The 24870-nt window shown below is 39.8% G+C and overlaps 1 protein-coding gene across 2 annotated transcripts in view; it reads right to left on the reverse strand.

Annotated features, from left to right (window-relative positions):
- LOC106641023 (uncharacterized) overlaps positions 1 to 24870 on the reverse strand; it is a 44289-nt gene that overhangs the window by 19178 nt on the left and 241 nt on the right. For both annotated transcript variants that reach the window (XM_089593198.1, XM_089593197.1), the window contains exon 2: positions 17794 to 18239. In XM_089593198.1, coding sequence (XP_089449324.1) covers positions 17794 to 17816 — 23 coding nt within the window. In that variant the 5' untranslated portion in view covers positions 17817 to 18239. The remainder of the gene's footprint in view (positions 1 to 17793; positions 18240 to 24870) is intronic.

Raw genomic sequence — 24870 nt, forward strand, 5'->3', positions numbered from 1 at the left:
TCACCTCGAGAGCTGCTCGTTTCGCCGCAGCTCGAGTACAGAAGCAAACATACCTACACCTATATATATATATACGTGTATGGCGGAGGAGAAGAGCCATAGAGTCTTTTTCCACGAGAGAAGACGCGACTGTATACAGATATACATATATAACATGTCGAGGCGCGCTACTTTGGCGTCCTATTTCGCGAGAGCTCCCCTCTTACTTCCGACCCTGTTTGTATGTATATATAAGGTAAAACGCCCAATACTTGGACAGATTTTTCGAAACTAATTTTAACGCTCATATTCCGAAGTTAATGTGCAATACTTCCATATTTTTTAAATAATTACTTGTAATTAGGATGCCTTAGGATTATATAACACACAAAAAATGTTTTAAAATAGCTCTTAAATAATAGTTATCGTACATTTTAAAACATGTCAACTTATCGGAGTAGTTGGACAATCATTCTCGACTGTCGTAGTAGTTGGACAACCTTGAAAACCAAAAGTTGGACAATGCTGCAGTACTTGGACAAGTTGGAAAGCAGTACTTGGACAATACTAACTTAAACGATTTTACAGTTGTATAAATTACGATAAGGCACAAGTACTTATTAAAACTAAAGTATGTATTTAGATAAATACCTTATAACGAAAAAATGTTAACGAAGGGGATAAATAATAACAAATTTATTACGTAAAATTCGTAAGTAAAATTATTAATCTTTTTTCCAAAAATAATTTATTAAATGCAAGATAAATCCCTCAGGGTGCATTTTGATTTTCAACATTTTCAATTGTGAGGAATCGCACTTCTCCTTCTTGATTTGAATTTTCTTTAGAAGGAACTGCATCTCTTCAATAGCAAACGAATTATCCAACTCAATTAAGCTCTCACCTCGGTACTCAGTTTTTTCAATTATTCTATCAGTGAGATAGTGTAAAACCAATTTTACTGTTTTTTTTTTAATTTTGTTATTTAAGATTTATTTTTAATAAGACTATAATTTTTCTTACTTTTCTTTTTTGTTTTTGTTGTATGACCTCCACTTTTGTTCTTTTTCATTATTTTATATTTTTTTAAAAACATTTTTCCTCTTTTCAGAACCCATACTTCATCTGTATTTACAGTGAATTGGAGGTTAACTTTTAAAAATGTTGAAAAAACAATTTTCTTAAAGCGGTGCACCCCTTAACAACAAAACTGATTAGTAAAGTGTTTTTTTTCTACAAAGTACTTCACTTTTTATACACTTTTGTTTAAAAAATTCGCATAAAAGATTAACTACGTTAAAAGGTAAACAACTTTGATTGTATGTCCATGTACTGGCTACGACGTTTTTGTGCCTATGACCTGAAGTTGGACAAGAGCTCCACGTCTGTCCAACTACTACGAAATCGTGAGGTGTACTTGGACAGCTAATTTTACATTATAAAAATTTTTTTTGTCCACGATTACATTAGAAATATTGTTAATTAATGTAAAAGTTGTAAAATAATACCATACAGCATTTATACAAATGCATTGGATTAATTTTAACGAGCATTACCTATTATCAAAATCATAGAAAACGGAGAAAAATTATCGCAGTCTTATGGCGCCTACGGTGAAATTTAGAATCATTCGCATGTATTAAATGTTGCTGAAATTTTTTTAAAAATTCAAGTATATCATCAATAATAATCATAGCAATATTAATCTATTACGTTTTTTAAAATATCTCTTTTTTATTTGCTACAATGACTGATTTTCCACTGTCCAAGTATCGGTCTGAATTTCAGTTTTGTCCAAGTATTGGGCGTTTTACCTTACACGGATATTTTGTGAGCATCCTTGGCTTTATTTTTCTCGCTTGTGGAAGAGTGCAAACTTCGGATGGGATGAGCAAAGTATCGGTAAACACATGTGCACGCATACAAGAATTGCTGATGATTAGAGGACGATTTTCTCGCTTTCTCGATCCATGTATAGGTCTCCTGTTCTTCCTTTGCTTTTTTTTCTCTAAATGTTCATTTCAACTCGTGATTGCCACGATATATATAGTATATAGGTATAGCATGCAGTTCGTCCGAGTATATACCTACTATACGTATACGTCTGCGCTGCAGTTAATTTCGGCCTTGCGAACACAAAGAAACTCTATCGGAAAATTGGCAGGGGCTTTTTGCCGCTCTCTTTCTTTCATCCCTTCGTCCTTCCCATTGTGACTCGCCGTGGCTCAAATTGAGAAATTCGAGAGGCACGAGTACAACGGTATGTAATATAGAGTAAATGGAGTATAAAATTGCATTTTTTGTTTTCGCGCTGTCGAACTTTTTTTTCCACGCAATAAACAATAAAACGTTAGTTTTCAAGCAGTTATTTAACAGCCCTTAGAAATTTATGTGACATGGAATTTTTAAAATGACGTCTTTCCGCTGTAGCTTTTTTCGCGGGGGTCATTTGGATGGGTCACAAGTAGTCGAGTTGTTATTCCTGCAGAATAATCCACATCTAGTCAATTTCCAAGATGATTCATGAATTTTAATCGCGTGTCCGTTTTATCAGGATTTTCAGATGATGTTCAACAAATCGAATGCGAAAATTTTATTACGTAAGTACTTTTCCCCCTGAACAAAGAAACGATGATTTTTCAAAGTGTATGTGTTATAAAAAAAAGCATCGAGTGCATCTGCTCTAACCAACTTTAAACAACTTATTGCTGATTGTACTTCATAGGTATATTTGTGCGGCGAATAAAAACATATAGGCGCAAGTTGTGGCATAAAAGTGAATTGATTGAAAAAACAGAAGAAAAAAAAAAAAATCTTAAAACGTGCACTCGCAAGTGGGAGAATCGATTTTCTAGATACACGTGAAACAGTATACATTCCGTTAATCGTATACATCGAGGACATTTTAATAAAGTTTACACGGAACGAAGACGAAGCAAGTGATGTGTTAACCTACACGTGACAACCAGACATTTGGAGATTTAATTTACCTTAGATGAATTAATTTTTCTAAAAGGGTGAGGAAACTCTTATCTATTGTCGTGAAATTTCCAATATATATACATGTACATGTCTGCAGTTACAGTTCAAACAAACCGTTATAATGTATATAGAGGTACAAGTACGAGCGCTCGTAAAGCTGCTGCACTCTGATAACGAGGCTCTGTTCCTCTAATGTGCATGCACAGAAAAGACCCGTCGAGAGCATGGCAAACATACTCTCAACTACTATACACACACCTACACCAGCAGCTTCGCAAAACAAACAGACCCTCGGAGCAATCACTCGATCAATCTGCCCTATCTATACGCTGCAATAATATACCTACGTGTACGTGTACATGCCACTTCCGAGCCGTGGACAAATGGGTGATGTATATGTATTCGTACAATATTTGCTTGGCTTTATACCCATCGGCACTGCAATCAGTGCAAGCTGCTATATCAATCCGCCGGGGGCGCAAAAATTAAGGGACACCAAAAGTTATAAATGAAAACAATTGCAGCTTAGTTAATCCATTGATCGACTTTCCACTATACATAACTGCCGGTTAGTGTTGCCTCCAGTGCTTGCACCACGTGTTGATGAATGTACGATAACTTGTTGGCAATACGACTACTTATTACATATGTTTCGTGGACCGATCAAAGGAGAGGAGAGATCACGGAGGAAGAGGAGGGAGTCGGCAATGTCGCTGTGGAGGCTATGTGTTTTCACAAAGTTTTTTTTTTTTTTTTTTAGTGCAAGCACTTAGTGGTACAGCGAACCAACATCGGAATGGTAAAAAAAAAAAAAAAAGATCGATTAAAAGTGAGAGTAGGGAAAGAGAGTTACATAGAATGTAGGTAGATCAGAGAGAAAGAGGTATACCTAATTTAAGTATTTATTGAGCCGAGAAGCTTTGTAAGAGCCTTGGCGAACCATCGACGTGTTTATCGGTACATAAACTTGTATATTATGAGAGGGAGAATATGCATATATATACATATCCACTTATTCACCATACCACGTGTACGTAAAAAATGTTACTGTTTTTCTCGTGCATAAAAGTAGGTATACCCATACCTATCTATATTCGTATACATTTGTAAGGATACCACCTCGCCTGAGTGGCGCGCCGAGGAAGGGGGAGGATTTCGCGACTTGGTTTATGCGCTGATGGTTTTTTTTTCCTCGCACCTTCTCTTTCTTTTTCATGCCCATTCATACGTATGTACTTGTTGAAATGCGTATGTATAGGGATACACGCAATTGTCGTGATAAATAAAAATAGACCTTATTAGTGGTTCGTGTTGAGCGACATTGCTCCATAGCTAGACAACCCAAAGGCCCGGTGTATGTTGTGTTCATATGGACCTATATAAACTATCTCAAAAAGTTTAACTTTCGATTAGGATGTATGCCATATCTTTCATAAATACTGATGGTTTAAAATCGAGAGATTCGTCGAGGGGATAAAATTTACCACCCACCACTGATAAATTGGCACGGCTTGAAACTTGATATGAAATCAGCTATTCCAACAAACAAATCCATTGATATCCATACGTGTATTCTTGAATGGATCATTGTCGCGGATCTTATTAAAACACTGCTGATATAATGATATTTTTGCTTGTTACAGCAATATAAATGTTGGGTATATAAATAATATTATGTTGTTGAAAAATGCAGCTCTTTGTAAGTAAAAATAATCGCTTGATTTTCTCCACAATAAAGTTGAAGAACAGCGGATAAAGTTCATGCAAATGCGTCTAAAATTAAAAATTTTACGTCCCTCCGAGGTCGAGTCAAGTTTTGCAGAAACTTACAATAATCTCTAGCTCTTCAATATATATTACGCTCGATGTAAATAATACATTGGTTTTCATGCTCCTGACATACTTACTTATGAACTTTTAAGGAAAGAACAAGCAATCGTAGACATAAGTATATGATTCGTTTTATATCCAAAAACTGTAGTATTTATCTAAGGGAGAAAAAAATAGCACCATACCATTCCGCACGGGTATATATAACCAACAGATATCCCTTATCGTGACAATTGTAGTGAGAATGGAGAGAAAAAAAAAACCACCGAGGAAATCCTCTGACCTCCACCCGCGCGCCGATGCAGTGGTATAAGTGTGTATAATACATGTGTAGGTATACCTTTTACGACTTACCTCCTGCAGTATACTTGTCCCGAAGAGAGAAGGAAAGGAAAGTGAAAGTCGGCTGCTGTGCAGGCAACACACTCGTGTGGCATATGTACACATTGTATACGTAAGTATTTAGCTGCACACCACTGCAGTTCGACCGACTCGCTGACAGAGGCGAGAGGATAAATTGTGAGAAAAGGTGAGCCTCTGGACCGTTAGCCCAGCTCTACCGGAGATGCCCCAATAATCCTTATATAATATAAGTACCTACAGAAATACCAGCATGGGGGAGTACAAAAATTGTTTAGCTTCTGATTTTCGGGGGATAAGAATAATGGAGTAGTATAGGATATGGTCGCGCCCCGGGGAGTTTGATCTATCGCGGCTGATGGCCTCCTCGCGTGTAGCACCTATATATATATACTTACACAGCCCGAATCTGGAGCAGTTTCAATGTCGTGCCCCACACGTGTTTTCTTTTTTTTTCTCCTCCTCTGCAACAGTAATACATAATATAGGTGTATTGGTGTACCCATGGATGTGCGAGAAGAACCGACGCTTTCGGAATTAACGTAATAATACCTTCCGTACAGGACATACAACAGTTGGGTAGGTATATATACTTATTTATTTGGATCTGTCCTATAACACGTAATGCGTATACATGTACATATAATATTATGTACCTTACAATGTGCGCTGATGCTGCTATGTTGTGTGCTGTATGTATGCGGTAAAAGTCGAATTGAAAGTTATTACGTATACGGGTACCTATATAAAAATGTATCTCTCTCTTTTGTGCGTCTAATAGGTATAATATACGGTACTACCAATATACTACGGGTGTACCTATACTCAAGTTTCACAGTAGGATGTAGGGGTATTGCGAGTTTGCAGGGGGCGATCGATGTATTTTTTGATACCATCGTATATTATATATACTCATCACTATAATAATCATCATCATCATCGGTATCGTTATTAATAGTGTTTGTGTGTTACAGCAATGGAAAACTCAATCGCAAGTGTAGTTTCGTGTCCGTACCGGTAATTTTTATTGTAGAGGTTTACTTGTTGGTGCTGGCGCGGTGCGTTACATAAAAATTCATTAGCCGATATATTCCGTCCGTACAATCTCATCTACGGCTCACTCCTGATAATTTTCTCCTTTGTTTTTTTCATTTGTATCGGTATACCTTGAATCACTAGAGTACGGGTCTCTATCGGTATACCTACGTACGTCGCGCGTGAAATGAAATAATAATTACACTTCTTTTCAACGCGCGTCGCTCGATTGGGAGAAATAATGGGCCTTTGATTTTTTTTCATCTTACCAGGCGCGTGCTGCTCCGATTATTTCACCCGTGATTAATCGTTCCACATGGCTGATGAAATTTTTCAATCATCGACAGATTTATATGTGGTTGTAAAAGATTGGTATATACATTATGTCACGTGTAGGGCTTTCGATAAATTACTATATTTAACACTTACGGGTACCGATGTATTTCGATGTGTTTCACGAAGCACCAAACCCACGTGGGTTTTTTGATAATATATATGCCATGACGTGAAATAAATTTTATGATTTGCAAAATTTTTGTTTGCCATTGGTTCAAGACTAACATCGGTATTTCATGAAAAGCTTTTTTCGATGATTCCTCAATTTATTAAATTTTTAAATTTGATTTCTTCGATAACTTTTATTACTCATTAAATGTATATCCCAGTTGTAATGAGCAGTTAACAATGGCAGAAATAATCATTTAGTGCGTCCCGTACAATTATGTATAAAGTATAAATATCGCAGATCGTTTTACCGATGCATACTTATTTTCCCACGGAGGAGAGAAAGAGGGCGAGGATTATCATAAATTAGGCGTCACGAAGCAACATCACAGCAGAGGTGTACCTTGCACTGAAAGTGTATTTTTATACGTATTTCGTATACCTATACAGAAGCCCAACAAAGTGTATTATCCATACATGCAGGCCGAAACGAGCCTATTGAGTAATTTTCGTAAAATGATAATCGGCCACATCTTCGTATTTTATTTCTTCCCACCTCCGTGACGTTCATCATGTACATCGTACGATCGGGCCATAACAATAACCGGTTATATATATACACAGATCGCGCGGTGCGTATATACGAGTAAGAAGTAAAATAATAATTCCATGGCGGCGATAAAAATAAATTACAATATACGCGCGTGCAATATGTAATACCCGAGAGACGTATATATATATATTAAACCAGACGCGTGTGTAGGTGTGCGCTTGTTAATAAGCGTTATAATAGGTACAGCGGGTGTAATGTATAGTTGTGGGGTGTGTGCGCGCAGGATCAACAGGCGACCTTACATTATTAGGTATATATAGGGAGAGAGAGAACGGATATCGGCTTGGTTACGGCGCGCGTGAAATATATATATATATATAGAAGGGCTGGGCGCGATAAATAAGGAAAAGTTGCCTCCTTCTTCCTCCTCCCGCGATTCGACACACGGAGACACTGTGCGTACACGTACACGTCCACACAATGGCTTATATGGTATATCAGCGCAGCAGCAAATCACCACCGCAATAAAGAGTTTCCTCTTTCCCGCGCTCGAGTAGTCTTACTTGTGTATATATATATAGGCGCAATAAACTTGATTCTCGAGAAAATGAGAGCGCAAAAGGTTTCGCCGCGGAACAAGAGGGTCCACAAAGAAGTCGTTCTCCGTTGCGCCACGGCCAAATAAGAGAGGAATGGATGGAAACGTGTGCGCTAATTTATTCCAGCAGGATATGCACGGCAGCCAAAAAGGCTAATTAAGCACCCCCGAGCGAGTGTAGTGTTGCGCCAGGGTCCCTCTCTTTGTTTTTGGTAGTCGTTGACGTCATCGCGGGTGTACATGTGGGGGCCAGCTTTTACGGGGAGAAAGTCGAGCTGCAGAGAGAGAGAGAAATGTGGGTACGAGGCTTTGAATAATTTGCGGAAACGATGCACCTATATCTTACCAATGCGAGCGGCTGGTATACATGTTATCATCGCGCGGATTATTAATTTGACAATGTTGGGGTGGACGCGAGTAAACTCGGTCATATACATAATGGTGCAGTAATCGTTACCGGTTGCAAATCCTTTTGTTAATATTTCAAGTCTCGCTAGTCGCAGTTTCTCCTTCATCTTTTTATTTATCTTTTTCGAAACCATAGAAAAAAAAAAAAAAAAGACTCGCCTCGTAGTTTGCCCTATTTATACATTTACATTCCATATCGTGCACAAAATACGAGTAGGTATCGCGCTCACCGCATCCGATTGAAAATTTTTCCGAGAGCTTAAAAACTTGTCCGCGGGCAGCGTATACATATGTATAGTGTGGATATATGTATATGTATAATCGTTGCTCGACCGCAGTCGGAAGTTTAAGGTCACATCTTTCTCTTTTACTTTCTGCGGACATTTATTTTTCTCCCGCTACGCTTCCTGCAGGAAACTTTCGTCGCCGCAACGACTTTTCCTTCCCCCGGCAAAATAAAAAAAAAAAATGCAACCCTTCCAGACTATTGTCGATTTATGTATGTATGTATGTATGTATGTATACGCTTCGGAGCGACAAAATATATATACCAGTATAGTACTGTTGATACGTAAGATGTGGATATGGCTTTAAATGTGTGTAACAGCAGCAGTATAGTGGTACAGTGCAAAGTATTGCGCAGAGACGCATGCTATCATTTTTTTTTTTTTTTTTTTTTCGCACTCTATTTATACGTACACGTAGAGGTGCAGGTATCAATTATTGCGAAGTATAATCGGCGCGAAAAAAATGATTGATATCGTAGTATTATATATAAATATATCGTAAGTATGTGCGTTGCATTGAAATTGTTGCGATGCACACGACAAGATGAGCCAAAGCATGAACGTGAACTCTGGTATACGAAAAGTAGCTATATCGATTATGCCGCGCTGTCGGTGCAGCGAAGCCACCCAGTAGCAATCCCCGGCTACTGCTGATGCTGCACGTACAATAGTATGTATGTATATATGGTGGTGGTGGTGGTGGGTGACCGGCGAATCCGGCGATGCGTTCGGAGGGTGGTGTGGATACGTATATGGCTGCTTGCAGTGCTTGCTGGTGGTTGTTGGTGCCGCCGAGTCTGACGCCCTTGACGGGAAGGAGACACTGCACGCGCACTCTTTTCCCTTTTGGTAACCACCATCTGCTTCCATCGGTCCGACTCGCGTCTGTGTGGTACTTCCCGTACTTATATATACGCGTGTTGAGCGCGTGCGAGGACGATCTCGAGCTTGCGCTGCTTTTTGATAGTTTCATAAGATAGAGATAAAACGAGGGACCATCGGGCACACGTTGTTATCGCTTGATTCTTTTCCTACTTTGTGCTGATTTTTTTCTCTTTTTATATGCGTGCTCGGTACACGGGAGTATACAATTCTTTGTTATAAAATGAAAAGGTTAAATGTTTAACATGATGAGAGCGACTCGAGTTGATCACGTATTATACGTGACAAAATAACTATTCGATGGAAAAAATTTGGATCATGAAGAATTTTTTTTTTTCTCATATCGGGTGCTTTTCTGGATAAAGGTGCCAGGAGGAAAAATCTTCTATCGGTCAATTAATTTTTTTTTTTTTTTTTTTTGAATGATTCTCATTTTATAGATTAATCAAAACATACCCGACGAAAGATTTTTTATAAAATTTTTATAATTTAACTTATTTATAATTCTATTGGATCAAATTAATTGAGAAAAGTTTGTAACTCGTGTAAACGAGAGCCGCAGCTCAGCGTGGGAAACCAGAATTCAACTAGATGCATAAAGCTTAAAATTCGTTCGTACATATATATATTATATGCATATCATGCATATTTATTATGACCTGAAATAATCTAATTTCGCATTTGGAGCGCAAAAAAACGTTTACTCGTGAAATATTGTATCGATTGGTGTAAAAATTGTAATAAATTCACGAATATTTCAACGTCGCTAATATAATAATAATATTTTTGGTGATCAACAGTGCCGTGGTATTTGATGGAAATTTAGCACCTCATTTGATATTACATTTCATCTCTATAAGGGAAAAAAAAATTTTTTTCTAAAAGTCACTAAGTACGAGCACCAGGGGATTATAGCGATTCCTTGCGAAACGAATCGGTAAAACTTTATATTGAATCCGATGGCTTGTTGTTACAAATTCTCCAGGGGGATTATGGAAGCTTTGCGCGTCGCCGAGCAAGAAGAATATTGGCCTCACCATTTTTTTCTTTTCCAACAAAATATTGGTTACAACGTAATACGTGATATTCGCCCATGCGACTTGCACTATCGTAAACAGAAGTAAAAAAAAATCTTCTCAATCCCTCTGTACCACACAAGCGTATTCCATCATTATTATTATTCCTCGAACAATACGTATCTATGGAATTCCCACAACTATCCACTTACTTGTTCAGCATCCCATAAATATAACGTATTTCTGCTCTAAAAATTTTTGCTCGCTCGTTTGGAATTTTACGAAGGTGTACCCGTCAAAAAGCCATCAATGCCTATCTCTCGTGCGCGAATATATTAGACAGTCCGCCCTTCTTTTACGACGGCACATGCCCATAACACTCGACGTCTGACGGATGCATAAACTCGTATGGTTACCCAAAGAAAGAAAGCAAGAAATTTTTCATCAGACCCTGAAGTAAAGTGCCTGTCAACTTTTCCATACCTACACATCGGGTTATTATTCGCATGTATATATATACAATACGTGGACGCACTCGTGCCCGTGATGGAAAGTCATGCAGCTATGATTGCGAGGCCAAACATTTTTTGGAGATGTTGAACCGAAAAAATTCGTTCTTATGGTATTGCCGATGAATTATTTCAGCTATTTCGACTCAACGCCGCGAGACTACCGATTCAAAAGTGAAGAACTCGCACAAACTTCTAATTAGCTTGGATTGAAAATAGAAAATTTAATGATTCGATTGTTAAATGACTGCGAAGAAAAAACGAATCATATCTACGTTTCATCTGTCGGGAGATTCATTTTTGAAAATTTTTTCATTCGAGTCTTTACAGCTCAATTTTGAAGTTGAGAATATTAATTTAAGGGTCGTTTAACTTTTACACCCTCCGCTTTGGAATACGAATTAACAATCCATTTCAGTTTCCATATTAGCAACTTATGGGGCTGGTAGCAGAGAGTTTTGATAGTGTACTAAATCTCAAATTACATTTTAAGCCAAAAACCCCTTACGGTTTTGTATTCCCGAATTTAGAATATGCAAGTTTTAGCATTGCTCGGAGGATTAAAATAATTGCTGCGTGTTAGCAAAAAATGATGTTTTATATCAATTACAATTAGAAGAACACTTAATTTCCAATAACGAATTCATTGTTGCAGATTTGGGGAATTCGTACAAACATTTTCAACGTTGGATATGGGTATAAGTAAAACATAGAAAATTCAAGTCGTGTATTAAAATTCCAATTTTTCCACAAATGAAGCCTCTTGTTATCTATATGGTGCAGTACAATATTGTGCTAGTAAAATGAACTTTTGTCCTGTGGAGCCGATAAAAAATGAGAGCAAAAAGATAACGCTCGGAAAATGCATGTACCAGAGCAAATAGTACTACTGTGCTCTGCACGTACAAAAATACGTTTCGCGTTTTGTTATCCAGATTGTACCTAAATACTCTCCATTTGCATCGGAGGGCTTTTTTCCCCGTTTTAATATTATATGTATATGTATTAACGATTAAGTACTTAAAGCCAAAACAGAGTGAGTAACGTACTAGTCTATGTCCCAGATTAATGAGTTATAGGGTTTTAGCTCGGGTGCGCTAGAGAATTAAACAGGTTAAACGCTTATTGCTAACCTTTTATGGATAAAAATAATGTTCGTTACATGTTACTAGCGGGGACCACATGAGTTTTTCTCATGTCTTCAGGCATATTTGTAACTAATTAAATTCACTCGCTGTGCGGATCAGTAAAAATATCGCAACAGTTTAAAGCGAAAAAAAAAAAAAAAAAAAGAAGAAGAAAAGTTTTCCGAAAACAACAATGACAACGCATCATCATCGTCACAATTGCCGTTGTCGTTGCGCATCGTTGAAAACCATCGGCATCCTTTCTTCCAATAACAGCGCTCACCTATAACTTATCCCCGGAATTTAATAAAAACATCGCCGGAAAAGAAAAAAAGAAAAATAAATAAATCACACGCAATTTCGCTTTCCTCGAACGCCTCCTCCTCTCACTAGTATACATATATATTATATACACGCTTACTCCCCGAAGACGACAGCGAGGGCACCGGTGGCGGCGGCGAGATTATTTACGAGCGTCGCGCTCCGCGATATCGAACTTTCTTTTCCGTCTCCCCTCTCGCCTATCGTTGTATACCCATACGCGGCTGTGGGCTCTTTTTCATGAAAAAAAAAAAAAACCATTTTACGAGCGCTTTAAGCACTTACTTATTAGATTTAAAAAAAAAAAAAACCCGTGCGCGCCAGTTAAAAATTTAACGACCAGCAGCAGCTGAAGCGAGATTCGTGGGAGAGAGAAAAGTGCCACCGGTGATGCGTATATAGGTGTTCCGAAGAAAAAGCTGGGAATCGATTGTCAAAGGGGGGGGGGGTGTTGTAGTGGTTTCACCTTCTTCTCTTACACGGCGTGCACGATTCAAGGACGCGCGGGGGACATTCGGAGCAGTGCTGCTAATTTCCCTCGCGTATATTATATACACCTATACGTGTAGAACCAAGGGCCGCGGTGGGGGGGGGGGGGGAAGAAGAGGCTGTGTATTCTTCCTCTTTTTTTTCTCTCTCCGGAGATATAGAGAAAGGAAAGGGAGAAGGAAACAAAAAAAGACGACTTCGCGTGTATAAGTTATTCACGGCGAGGGAGCCGCAGGCGGTCGAGGATGTGACGCGCCGGCCACTTCCTTCCGACTCTCCTTTCGCGGCGATAAATACGTATGTATATAGCATCAGCCGGATATGCCGCCACCGCGCGACGGCTATACCTATATAATAATGTATGTGTTATGCATCGGCAGCAGACGCGAAGACCCGCAAGCGCAGTAGCCCCTTCCTCTTGTAGGTGTTCTCCGCTTCCTCCTCCTCTTTTTGAGCATCACCAGTCCCGGTGCAAGAGCAGTTTAGCTGATTTTGCGATCGATGCCGGAGCAGATACATGTCGTGCGTATACAACGCCGGACAGAGGGGAAAAAAAAAGGTATCGAAACGGAAGAGGACAGTGATGTATACGTATATATACAGCGACCGACCGCAAGTCGTTTGGCCGAGAGAGCGCGTGTGGCGGCTATACCCCGTGGCTCGCGTATTGTACCCGCACGTGCCACCCTCTGTTCTTACCACGGAGGGGACCTTGCCTTGTTTTACTTTTTTTTTTTTTTTCGCTCGAGCATCAATTTCTTCGAGCCAAACTTTTTTTCATTACAAAAGTTGAAATATAATAGGCGAGCAAGTCAAACGGAAGTTGTGTCGGTAAAAGTAAAGTAAGAAAAACGAGGATTGTTCATCCGATTGTGATTGTCGCGGTGAATTTTCGGTGCAAATTCAAGTTAGTGGAATATTGATACCACGTGGTGTATGATTAACTGGTTGGGGGGAAAAAAGTGGCTCACGGTTGGCTAAGAAGGATTTGACGAAAATAAAGAGAGTAGGGCACGGTCGCGCTCTTTGAAGCAAAAAAAAAAAACTTTACCCACTCTCGCGTGACTATTTAACGTTAAATCAATACGTATAGGTATACCGGTGGGATATCATAAAGGTTTTTTTGATCTTCAACAAGGAAGCAAATGCACCTGTAAGTTATTTTGGGCGCCTTGGGCCGGTAAACTTGTCTTGGAACGGTACCTATATAAGGGATGACGAGAATTATATTGAACACATATGTCGGGTCAAACGGAGAAAATTCAGAAACAGCAAGTTACAGCGTCTAATAAGGGGACTCGAGGAGAGAGAAGTTAGGGTTATAGCGAGGCTCCACAGGGTGAAGCTTTTGTGCAGCGGCGCTCTGATGTATGTCAAGGCTGGATGTGCAGGTATCTATAGGTGCACGTTGCAGAATAGTGAATGCGGTTGCACACCTTTTTTTCTACATGTATGTATTTGCACGTATATAAGCATCTCCCTCTCTCTCTTCCTGCACATTCGTATTCCGCACACGCGGTACAGTAGGTGGTGGTGACGAGGGGGATTAATTTTTGTGCCGGGGTGATTGGAGAGAGTGAAATTTATCGTCACTTTTTATGTTTTTATCATCACCACGCCATCAAACTTTTTCCGTTACGTACGAGAGTATTTATCGATCATCACGTAACTCTTGCGTATTCATTGGTGGTTATATTGAGTTTAACGGCGCTCAGCTGTCCGAAAAAAAGACAATTGTAGGTGGACATGAAAAAAAAAAAAAAAAAAAAAAATTGCACATATGGTCGATCAAGGGATGAATGTGACTAGCGATTCGACATCAGCCATTTTATTTGTAGGGCAAGGGAGAATCGATATGCGGGAACGAGGCTGCGAAATTTAATTACCGAAGGAAAAACTTGGTCGTCGGCGAGTGAGAGCGACTCTTTGTTTTCCCACTTTAGCCGCGGAAGGAGGGTGGGGCGGTCTACTGCGCGTAGTCGGAATTTCATTGAAAAAGTTCGAGGCTCGAAAATTCAGCGGCTCCGTACTTACCTACCACTTTTTTGCTATTCGCAAGATTATTGCACCTACACTCGTACACTTATGTATTCATTCGCGCGTACAGCTAAAGTTGAAAATTAATTGTGCTCGTAACATATAATTATTAAGTGTTTTTTGCGACTCGCGTTGCTTTACTCGTACTTTCGTTGTATTGTTTGAATCGATTCATTAAGCAAATCAAAAGAAGCCACTCGCGCACCGACTCATTTGTCTCTTCGATTAATTTAAGTTCTAGGACACTTTGCTGAATGAATTAGACAATATTGTTTCGTCTCTGCACGTATACACCTACAGGGTCCAAGTAATATCAGCATAATCGTGAAATCGATAATTGATCAGCTAAAAAAGTAAAATGGAATCTGCGTGTATCCATAGCTCCGCACGTGTCAGGTGATTCGTTGGAGATGTTCAACATTCTCATGAGTAGTACCTACTTGACGTATCGATTGCTCAATGACCCAATTGGAGAAATTGAAGAAAAAGAAAGGAAAAAAAATAGAGCGAGCTATAAGCTGAAATTTCATACACGCGATGGATCCGATGTACATACGTGTACCAATAGCCGCTTTTTACGAGCATATATATATATAGGTAAATACCCTGTACACACACACTAGGGTAACGTGAAACTTGGTCCGACTTTCCTTCTGAAGTTGCGAAAAGCCTTTTTGCATCTATCTGCGTGCATGCAGTTGCGAGTACAAGAGCCATCATATAGAGAGTGGGTACAGGGCTCTCGAGTTTTCTCATATATTTTTCCGAGGTCCATCAGCTGTTACGCAGAGGTGAAAGAAGCAGGTACATGTACTATATGCATCCATAATATACACCTGTAGGAAAAAGAGGGAGAGAGACGAACGTCGGCTGAAGTTAGACCGCAATCAATCGAACGACTTTTTTTTTTCGCGCATAGCGCATAGCGGCGCTCTCAAACGGGGAAAAACCTACATATATATAACAGGTGATGGATGATGGCAAGAGTGATTTGACTGACAATAACGACTTAAACGGACATAATATATACGAACGAAGAGTCGACAATGGCGCTTCTTCTTATGGGGTTTCGTATTAATCATAAGCTTGCTCCTCGTTTAATTAGGGGGCGCTTCTACCCGACGCAGCCTATATATGTATACGTGCTCCGATAAAAAAGAGATTACTCGCTGTATTGCCTATAATTATACACTGGATACAACCACACAATGGACGCGATGTTGGCTGGTTACGACACGGATGAACAATACATATATATTATTTCCCGTGTGCGGTGGAAAACAAAGAAAACGAAAGAGGGGCCCGGGGAGTGGGGGGGGTACCATAATATTTGGAGCGCCGGTCTCTGATGGCTGGGCTTTTCGTGCTGCTCACACGACGCCGAAGCTTTCAAACGCGCGCGTGAATGCATGCACTCTATACAAGTACTCTATATGTATGTATGTGTATATATATCTACGCTGCTGTTCAACAGAGAAAGAGTTTGTATGTACACATGTATATAGATATAGCTATGGAATGCCCCGATGGTAGATGGATAAAAAGCCGAGGATGAAAATCGTCGCGGAGACGGAGTGGAAAGTTGGTCGATCTTTTTCATACACGTATATATATACTCACAAGAGAGCCCGCCGACGCGTTCTTTTGGTGCAGTCTGCACGGCATTTCGGAGTAATCTCGTTTGGCTTTGAATGAAAAAATGAAACACAAGAAAGAAATCTGGCGCGCAAACGCATGAAACGCTTATCCGCTCGATGTGCATTGTGTACAGTGTAAAATCGGGTTACGGCATTATTGTATTTTTTTTTGTAATCCAGTTTGGCTTTTATACACGATTAATTTATTATTTATTTCCATCCTAAATTCCATCGAAGGTATATGATTGTTCGTGCAAAGTTTGGGATTTCCTGGGTACATGAAAACATATAACTGTACAACGTATGTGGGGTGACGTGATTTAGTGGGATTTTTTTTTTTTTTTTTTTTTTTGCCTATATACACACGCGCGCGAGCAAGTTTTATTCCTCTAATGAAGATTAATTAAAATCGCCCGCCTTATTAATCATTTAAAATACTCCGCTCTACTTTCACGAGCTGCCGTTCATTAAAGTGTATATACGTGCTTATACATATATAAAACGTGTGCGTGCATCTGTATACGCCATATGGTATATATATTTATGTATACGCGCAGGAAAACTCTATAATTCGATTGAATTAATGATCGCTTAATTACTCGGCAGAAATTTAATAATCGCGCGAAAAACAAAGACAGCTTCGTATTTTCGCATTATTTTTTCGGGGCTAATTGAATAATTGCAGCGAAAACAATGGATCGTTAATTGAAAAGTGTAAAAACGCTCTAGTGGAGAAAAGTAGTATTTTTTTTTTATTTATTTTTTTTTTTTTATCAAGTAAGTAGGTATAGGTATACTACCAATGAATTAGTGAAAAATGGAGTGTATCCACTAAAGGCTTGTTTGACAGTGTGTTTACATTGACATGCCATCTGATACGCGCAACCAAACATGATAGTCCACAAAAGCTACCAGTTTGGAAATAAACTCTGTGCTATTATCGTGTATATAAATATATGTACAAGAGAGGGACATCATGATGAAAATAAAAGAGATGAGATAAGTATAGGTACCTTTGTGTTGTGATTTCTTTGCTACTTTGTACAACATAATATGGGGTAAATAAGTATGTTATTCCTAGTTTTGCGTTTAGTTATCGAGTCGAAAACCAATTTAACCGTAACGAAATAAAATTTGTCCACGGGAAAGCGCAAGTATTAGGTGTTTATAGGTGATAAAGCATATCTTTGAGATCAGTGGAGGTCCACCGATAACGCCCCGAACGAAAGCGACACCGAGAGAAAGAAAGAAAAAAAGAGAAAAAAAAAAAAAAAGGAGGCGCAATAAGGAAAAACTCACCTCACGGCCCTCTGAGTCTTCATGCTGCCGGTGATGGCTCTCTCTCGCAAACTCTTAATTGTATCCTCACCAGCAGCTGTGCTTATATATACTTACTAGCTCTTATGTTTATAGACTGCACAGCTAGCTACAATACGATGTACACACATAAACACACACTTTGTGCCGTGCAGTGTTTGCGTCCTTGGGTCTGCCACGGCAACGCGATGGACTCTATATACCAAGTCGCAGTCAATGCTTATTATCCATGAACTTTGTTCTGCCGCGGTGGTATACTGTGATGCCGATGATGATTTCCTTGCAAGTGCACGTAGGTACAGCCAGGTGTATAATACTATACACCTAACACATGGGCCACGAGGTAGTGGTCGGGTCGCAGCCGATCAACTGCGTGAGTTGACGCTTTCCTTTGCCTGTCGGTCTATATAAGACGATGGAGGACATGCCTGTAAACACACACATAAATAAATAGATAATAAATTTATGTACACACTATACATTTGAAGCAAGTATGATGATAACAATATTCAATTGGATGTAAATACAAATGGTGTGATGTATGGGCATAGGAGAGCTCGCCAAAATATTATATTGTACTTGTGCTAGGGGAAAGCAGAGAGAGAGAGAGGGACAATAAAGAGTTGGATTATACTCAGCTGGCGGCTAATCTACCTGTATAATATACCTATACGGCTGCTGCAGGGATAAGGAAGAGGAGAGGGTGTGCATGCATGCGTTGCAGGGAAGGGTCCATTACTACTTACGCTACTAGCCAAGGGTAAGTACATATTGTACGCCGTCGACAGCAGTAATGCGTTTGTGCATGATATTAGGGCTCGTACTCGCTAATATTTTCCGGAGGCCAAGTTGTACAGAATTTATGTTTTATTAGCAAAATTATTGCAATTCGGTCGTTTCGATTTATATCGTTGAGTAAAAGTTTAGATCTCCGATCGCCGTTTTATTTTGAAAATGTAAAAAGCCACACTACACTTACATACGAGGTATACTTAAAACTGAGAGATGAAAAAAAAAAAAAATTTAATTACAACTAAATATCTCTGTATCGCAACGAAATTGTTAATTTTTTTTGTTTGCTTCTCTTTGATCAGTCGAGAAGATGGGGCGTGAGAGTACAGTCGAATTAAGAGAAACTTTTCAATCACATTGGTAAATGAGAAAAAAAGCTCGGGTAACAATGAAAAAGTGACAGTCAGGATAGAAACGCTCTTTTAGCCGCGCTCAATATAATAAATCGAAATATCGGCTTACGCATCGGAGTACACCGTATAGTGGTATAAGGTAACTTTTTTCACTCATGACTAGAGAGGGAAAAAAAAAAAAATAAAAAAAAAACGTTCACAGAGGAGAGACTATTATCTTACGTTACACGCGTCTCCTTTACGAAATGTAATCTCTCGCGAGAGAGGAACACCACAGGTATATAATATATATATATATAGGTGTACCCACCAGGTTGTGCGCCTGTAATCTTAGGTGGTCTTGAGAGCCAGAGGGCTCTTGTACTGTATGGTATGTATCAACACCTTCGCGTATACACGCGAGAGCGCCCGCATGTAACTGTATACACATCGGGTGGAACAAACAAATGCCAGAACAAAACTCGAGCGCGCGTTTAAAAGCTGCTGAAAATTATTTACCACGCGACTTTGGTCCAATGGAGTGCATAGGACACGCGTATTAAATTTGCTGTGTACCAAACATGTGTTGTATTAATTTAATGGTATATACCATACGCGCGTTTATGATTTCATCCCGGAGAATTAGAGATTGTACATGGCTTACGCTCGGGGGCGTGAGTTATCGCGAAGACGAGAAAAACACACCGCATCTTTTATACGTACGGTAGATTGTACTATGTATTTACGGAACTCGTTAGAACGGCTTTTGTTGCTGCAAGTTCGCATCTGTTATACACCTATACGCGCAGCGCTGGAGTTTTCAAATCAAAGTTTAGAGGAGAAGCCGATTTTCATGTAGTTTACCCAAGTTTCGGGAGCCGCTCTAATGATCGGAGAACGCGCAAGTTGGCAAGTACACGGAAGCATTTGCACCGATGCCCGTGTAATTAACGAGCTACATAAATATATGGGCAAAAGCCAGGTAAGTGCGGCAATTATACACCATTTGTAGGGGGTTTGGTTCCTCAATTGAGTTTGGCACAACGATGTATATGATCAATAAAAGTACATGTACGAGCATCGTAGCCGAAACAACGTGTTATCCGAAATTCATTTTATTTCATGAATCGAAGAGAAAAAAAAAAAAAAAAAAAAAAAACAACAGGCACTCAAATCCAAATACAAAAAAAAAGGGCTTTTTTATCGGAATCACACGACAGGATAGGTGGAACCGGAGGGAAAGGAGAGTGTATATTATTATAGGCTCGCTCGATCCTCTACAGCGGGAGCATCTGCAGACTCGGACCCGTTACTTGGAGCACCATAGGTATATACATACATATCCCGCCTGCTCGATTTTTCGCGCGCTCCGAGCCCGGGGGTATAATATACTCATCTCGGTCTGATGTACTTGCGCGTAAAAAAAAAAAAAAATTAGCACAACAAGGCTGGAGATCTATAGTCTCGCGATCTATACTCACGGCCAATCGGAAGGAAAAGTTGTACCGATGGCGCCATGTGTTTGTAGGCACGTCCGAGTGAACTTTCGTGCGTAAACGCGTGTGTTTTTCCGGTCGCGAGAGGAGGATGGATGGTCAAACTTGTCGATCGGCGTGAAAAGGGGGAAAAAAAATCGGTAGCGCCGCCCGCAAATCCACAAGTGATGCACACGTAGACTGCGGGGGTATATATGTTTCGAGCGGAGGAGAGGAGAGAAAAACAAGAGAAAGAAAGAGATACCAGTTAGAGCGACATTTTCTCGTACAGTCGCGTCGTTGGGCAACTTTCCTCGCGCCCGTAGGTATACCTACACCATATAGGTATATATAATATGTACCCCGCACAGGCCTTGTGTCGCCAAGTACGTTCACCTTTCCTTAACGTTTTTCCCCAACTTGTCCCTCTCTTTACCTCCGTAAACCAGAAGACCTCGATACACTTTCCTCTCCGTACCGTATAGGTGCATATACAAGTATACATATTATCTCTAGCTGCTCTTGGAATTTTAATATATATATATGGTATAACTATAATAAATAATATATGTATAGGTACACCGTGAGCATTGGTACCGCGTGGCTCTCCAGCGTTGTATACGGGCGAGCGTTCGAGTCGCCGCGATCGATCGATTTTCCGCGATTTGAAATACATTTGGCGTGGGGGAAGAAAAAAAAAAATTTCCAATCATCCCGCAATCGTTTGGCTGATGTGCTTTGTTTTGTTTCTTCAACAACTCCCTTCTGGGGATTCCGATTTTTGCAATTCTCTTTAACCCCCTACGAGGGGAAAGATGAAAAGTTGGCGAATTTTTTTTTTTCATTTGATTTCAAATTTAACACGAGAATGTGACAATTTTGGACTCTGGATACTTGTATAGCGGTTCATAGATGCAATAAGTCGTTTTCCATCATCAGATCTGACTGACGTTGAATTTTTATAGTCTCTGATTTCGAGGCATTCGAGAAATTCTGTCCAAGAAATATTGCTCTAGAACATCTATTTATTTTTTTGTTTAAACTTGCATGTCGTCTTGACAAACTGCAGTATTCCAACAGGGAATTTTTTTCATTTCGGACAAGAGGATGAAGTGATAAAAAAAAGTATTTTTGCATAATTACAAGGCGCAAGTGATGGACTTATCACCGAAGCATAATTACAGGACATATTTATTACACGCACGGCAACGTAGAGTGACGTATAAGACTTGCAAGAGAATCTTGGCACATTGGAGGAAAAAAAAAACATTCGAGATAGTACTGGATAAAATCCCGAAAATTGTGTAAAACCTTGAAATCTTTGAGCAAAACGTCGTAATTTTTTTTTGTTCGTATAGTACACCTCTCGCTCTGCACGTACCTATATAAGTATAGGTACATAATGCCAACACGCTTTGTTTCGCTGCACTGGTGGACAACAAACACCAGATCTGCAGCTATATAAGTATTTTGATCGGTACAGGGTACAATAAGGGGCGAATGATTTCCCGGCCTACATTCATCACATGTTACACATGCATCCCCACAACAATGTGCATTATATTATACGCACATGCATATTTTGTATAGCTCGGAGCGTCCAACTGAGCGTTGAAACGTATAACACACACAAGTCCCGTTACAATTATGCCGATATAATGTATATAGGGACTATATGGGGGCAAACACGTGCGCCTCCGTAACCATGTGTCATTACCATCATCATAATAATATATTTGTTGGGTATACATATGTATAGGATAAAATTACTAATAGGCGCATGGTATGGTTGTTGGGGGAGAGTAGGTACATAGAATAGAGCGATGGGCTCTGAAAGGCAGGATCATCATGGAGAGAGGAGCACAAAATAAGTACATCGCGTTGAACTTCTTTGCGCGGCATCGATCTGGTACATATTTAAATAACTTGGACTGGAAAAGAAATGCGACACGTGTAAGATCGGTATGAATGCCCACAGGTACAAAGTATTGAAATTAACGCCGGCGAGACAAAACAAATGCGAAGCAAGCAAGCAAGTAAGTACTTATATTAAGTATTACAGTCTGTAAAATCTTGCCGTATAAAAGTTGTTTATCGAGCGTAAGCCGAATGTTGGGGGGAAAAAAAAATGTTCAAAAACCATGCCGATGTAGGTACGCGTAAATAATGTTGTTGTTATTGAACTTACAACCAGCTGATGTATACAGTATGTATATGTACATATAGGTATACATGAAGAGACAACGTTGATTGCAGCTATATACTTACGTTGTGTACAACATGTGCCAAGTGGGAAAAGCTCGATTTAAAGAGTACATGGGTATACACTGGAAAAACTGGCTAGCTTTCCCGCGCGGGAGACGATGAATTGGTACTGGTTTCGTGGATGCATCGAGGTAAGTACCTACAACCGGAGACACATTATATTATATTGAAAAAGGGGAACTCTGGAGGAAGAGGGCGAGAAATAAAGAGATCTTTTTAATTTTCCTGATGCGGTTACTGGAGCATAGGTATATATCGTTATCGCGGGGATTGTTGTCAAAACCAAGCGATTTCCCATGCCCTTTTCTCCATACGTTATCGTTCGATTCGGGTTGCAAGTATTATCTACCATCGAGTATACTTATAAATAAGTAGAGATACCTATGCCTACACATCCTATACATGTATCACGGAAGGATAAGAGGGAAGAAGCTATATAGGAGAGAGAGAGAGAGACGAATGGCTGGTCCGAGGACCTATACCTACTCCGTGTGACCGCGTATACCTTCGTCTACTTACCTTCCTATGTATATAATGCATACGTGAGAGTGCAACTGCAACATCAGCTATCAGAGGAGGAGGAAAAAAATAGCGAGAGAGAGCGTATAGAGGAGTTTTATATGTATATAGGTATACATGCACGTACAGTATAATATATACATATACATATATATTACATGGTTCTCTGCGGTTTCACGAGAGCAGAGTGTTGGACTCGTGAGCGTGTACCTATATGTATATATAAATATATAAGGGAACACAAGCAAACGCGAAAGCGAAAGAGAGACCGGCCAGACGACTCTGCGATGGAGGCCCCCTCCTCCTCGGGCATGCAGCAAAATAATAAGGAGCCTTATACATGTATATAATATATACACTCCTGTACGTATATTATCCTGTGCATGTGCTATATTATATATGCCTACTCGTAATATCCTCCGTGCAAATGTCTATACAGTTGGCACCAACCACTGGGCCATTTTAGCCGATATAATTACGAATACCTATAGTTATACAAGTGGGTGTGTAAGAGGTAGCGTCCGTAAATAATATAGTCGCTGTTTAAACAACGGGAAGGAAGCGAGTATCGTGTTAATTAAATATAAGGACACCGCCGCGCCGAAAGACTCCAAGGAGAAGAGCGCTCCCATAGCAGCGCAACAAGAGAGTGAGTCGTTGCACTTATACTTATACTATACTTGCATTATATTATGTAGGAAGCGAGATAAAAGGCAGGAGGTAGATAGTTAAGTATATATAGGTACTTAGTAGGTATGGAGTTCTTTCCTCGATGATCGGAGCACCGCGACTGCATCAGGAGCAACAACATATTATAAGTATATAGCATAAGAGAAAGAAGGAGGAGGCGGCAGAGAGAACGAGGACTGCCGACCGTATATTATATATATATATATATATGTTCCGTTGCAGAGAGAGAGAGAGAGAGAGGAAAGCAAGCAAGTACTGTTAGCGAGGCAAAGAGCAACAACAGAGATCGAGACTCCTTCTCCGCCTGCTGCAGGCCACATATTATACCTATACATATATTTGGCGCGCGCACGTGAGACCGATCGCCGATTTTCTTTGTCAGGGGGCACCCGTTCGGCGCTCCGACTTTGGACCACCAACACCTTTTCGACCCCATCCCCCCCTATAAAGAAGCTAATTTTGCTTCTTTTCACTATGCGAACAAACTGTACATGTATATACGTGGCGAAACGAATATTTATGGGCACGGGATTTCTTTTGTTTAGTGTAGTGCCGATCTTTGAGGCCTAAAATCGGCAAAGTGTAATAACGACATCTGCACGGCTACACTTTGTCGTGGGGGGGGCTCCTTCCTTCTTTCTTTCTTTCTCTCGGGTGTCGCGTTCGATCGCGATAACGGACACTCTGTCGTTTCGTTAGTTCGGTCGCACGCAGTTTGCAGGTGTACACCATAACACCGTAAGTATAGGTAGGTATACGTTTACTTGGGTGTTACCTATACGCGTAATCGTTATCCCCTTTGTGCATACGAGAGCTTTATAGGTGTACGCGGGACATATGGGTTACTGTAGGCACGTGAAATTTGAGCATATCGTGTAATATATATTAATGTATACCTATGCTTAAATAAAATAAGTATAAGTAGGGGCAAGGTAAGGTGCTTATAATATAATATATTGTACAGGGTACAGTCAACCAGACAGAGA

The sequence above is a fragment of the Copidosoma floridanum genome, unplaced genomic scaffold (genome assembly GCF_036245765.1).
Source record: "Copidosoma floridanum isolate Cflo_tuat_1 unplaced genomic scaffold, Cflo_Japanese_pri ptg000019l, whole genome shotgun sequence".
In the NCBI taxonomy this organism is placed as follows: domain Eukaryota; kingdom Metazoa; phylum Arthropoda; class Insecta; order Hymenoptera; family Encyrtidae; genus Copidosoma; species Copidosoma floridanum.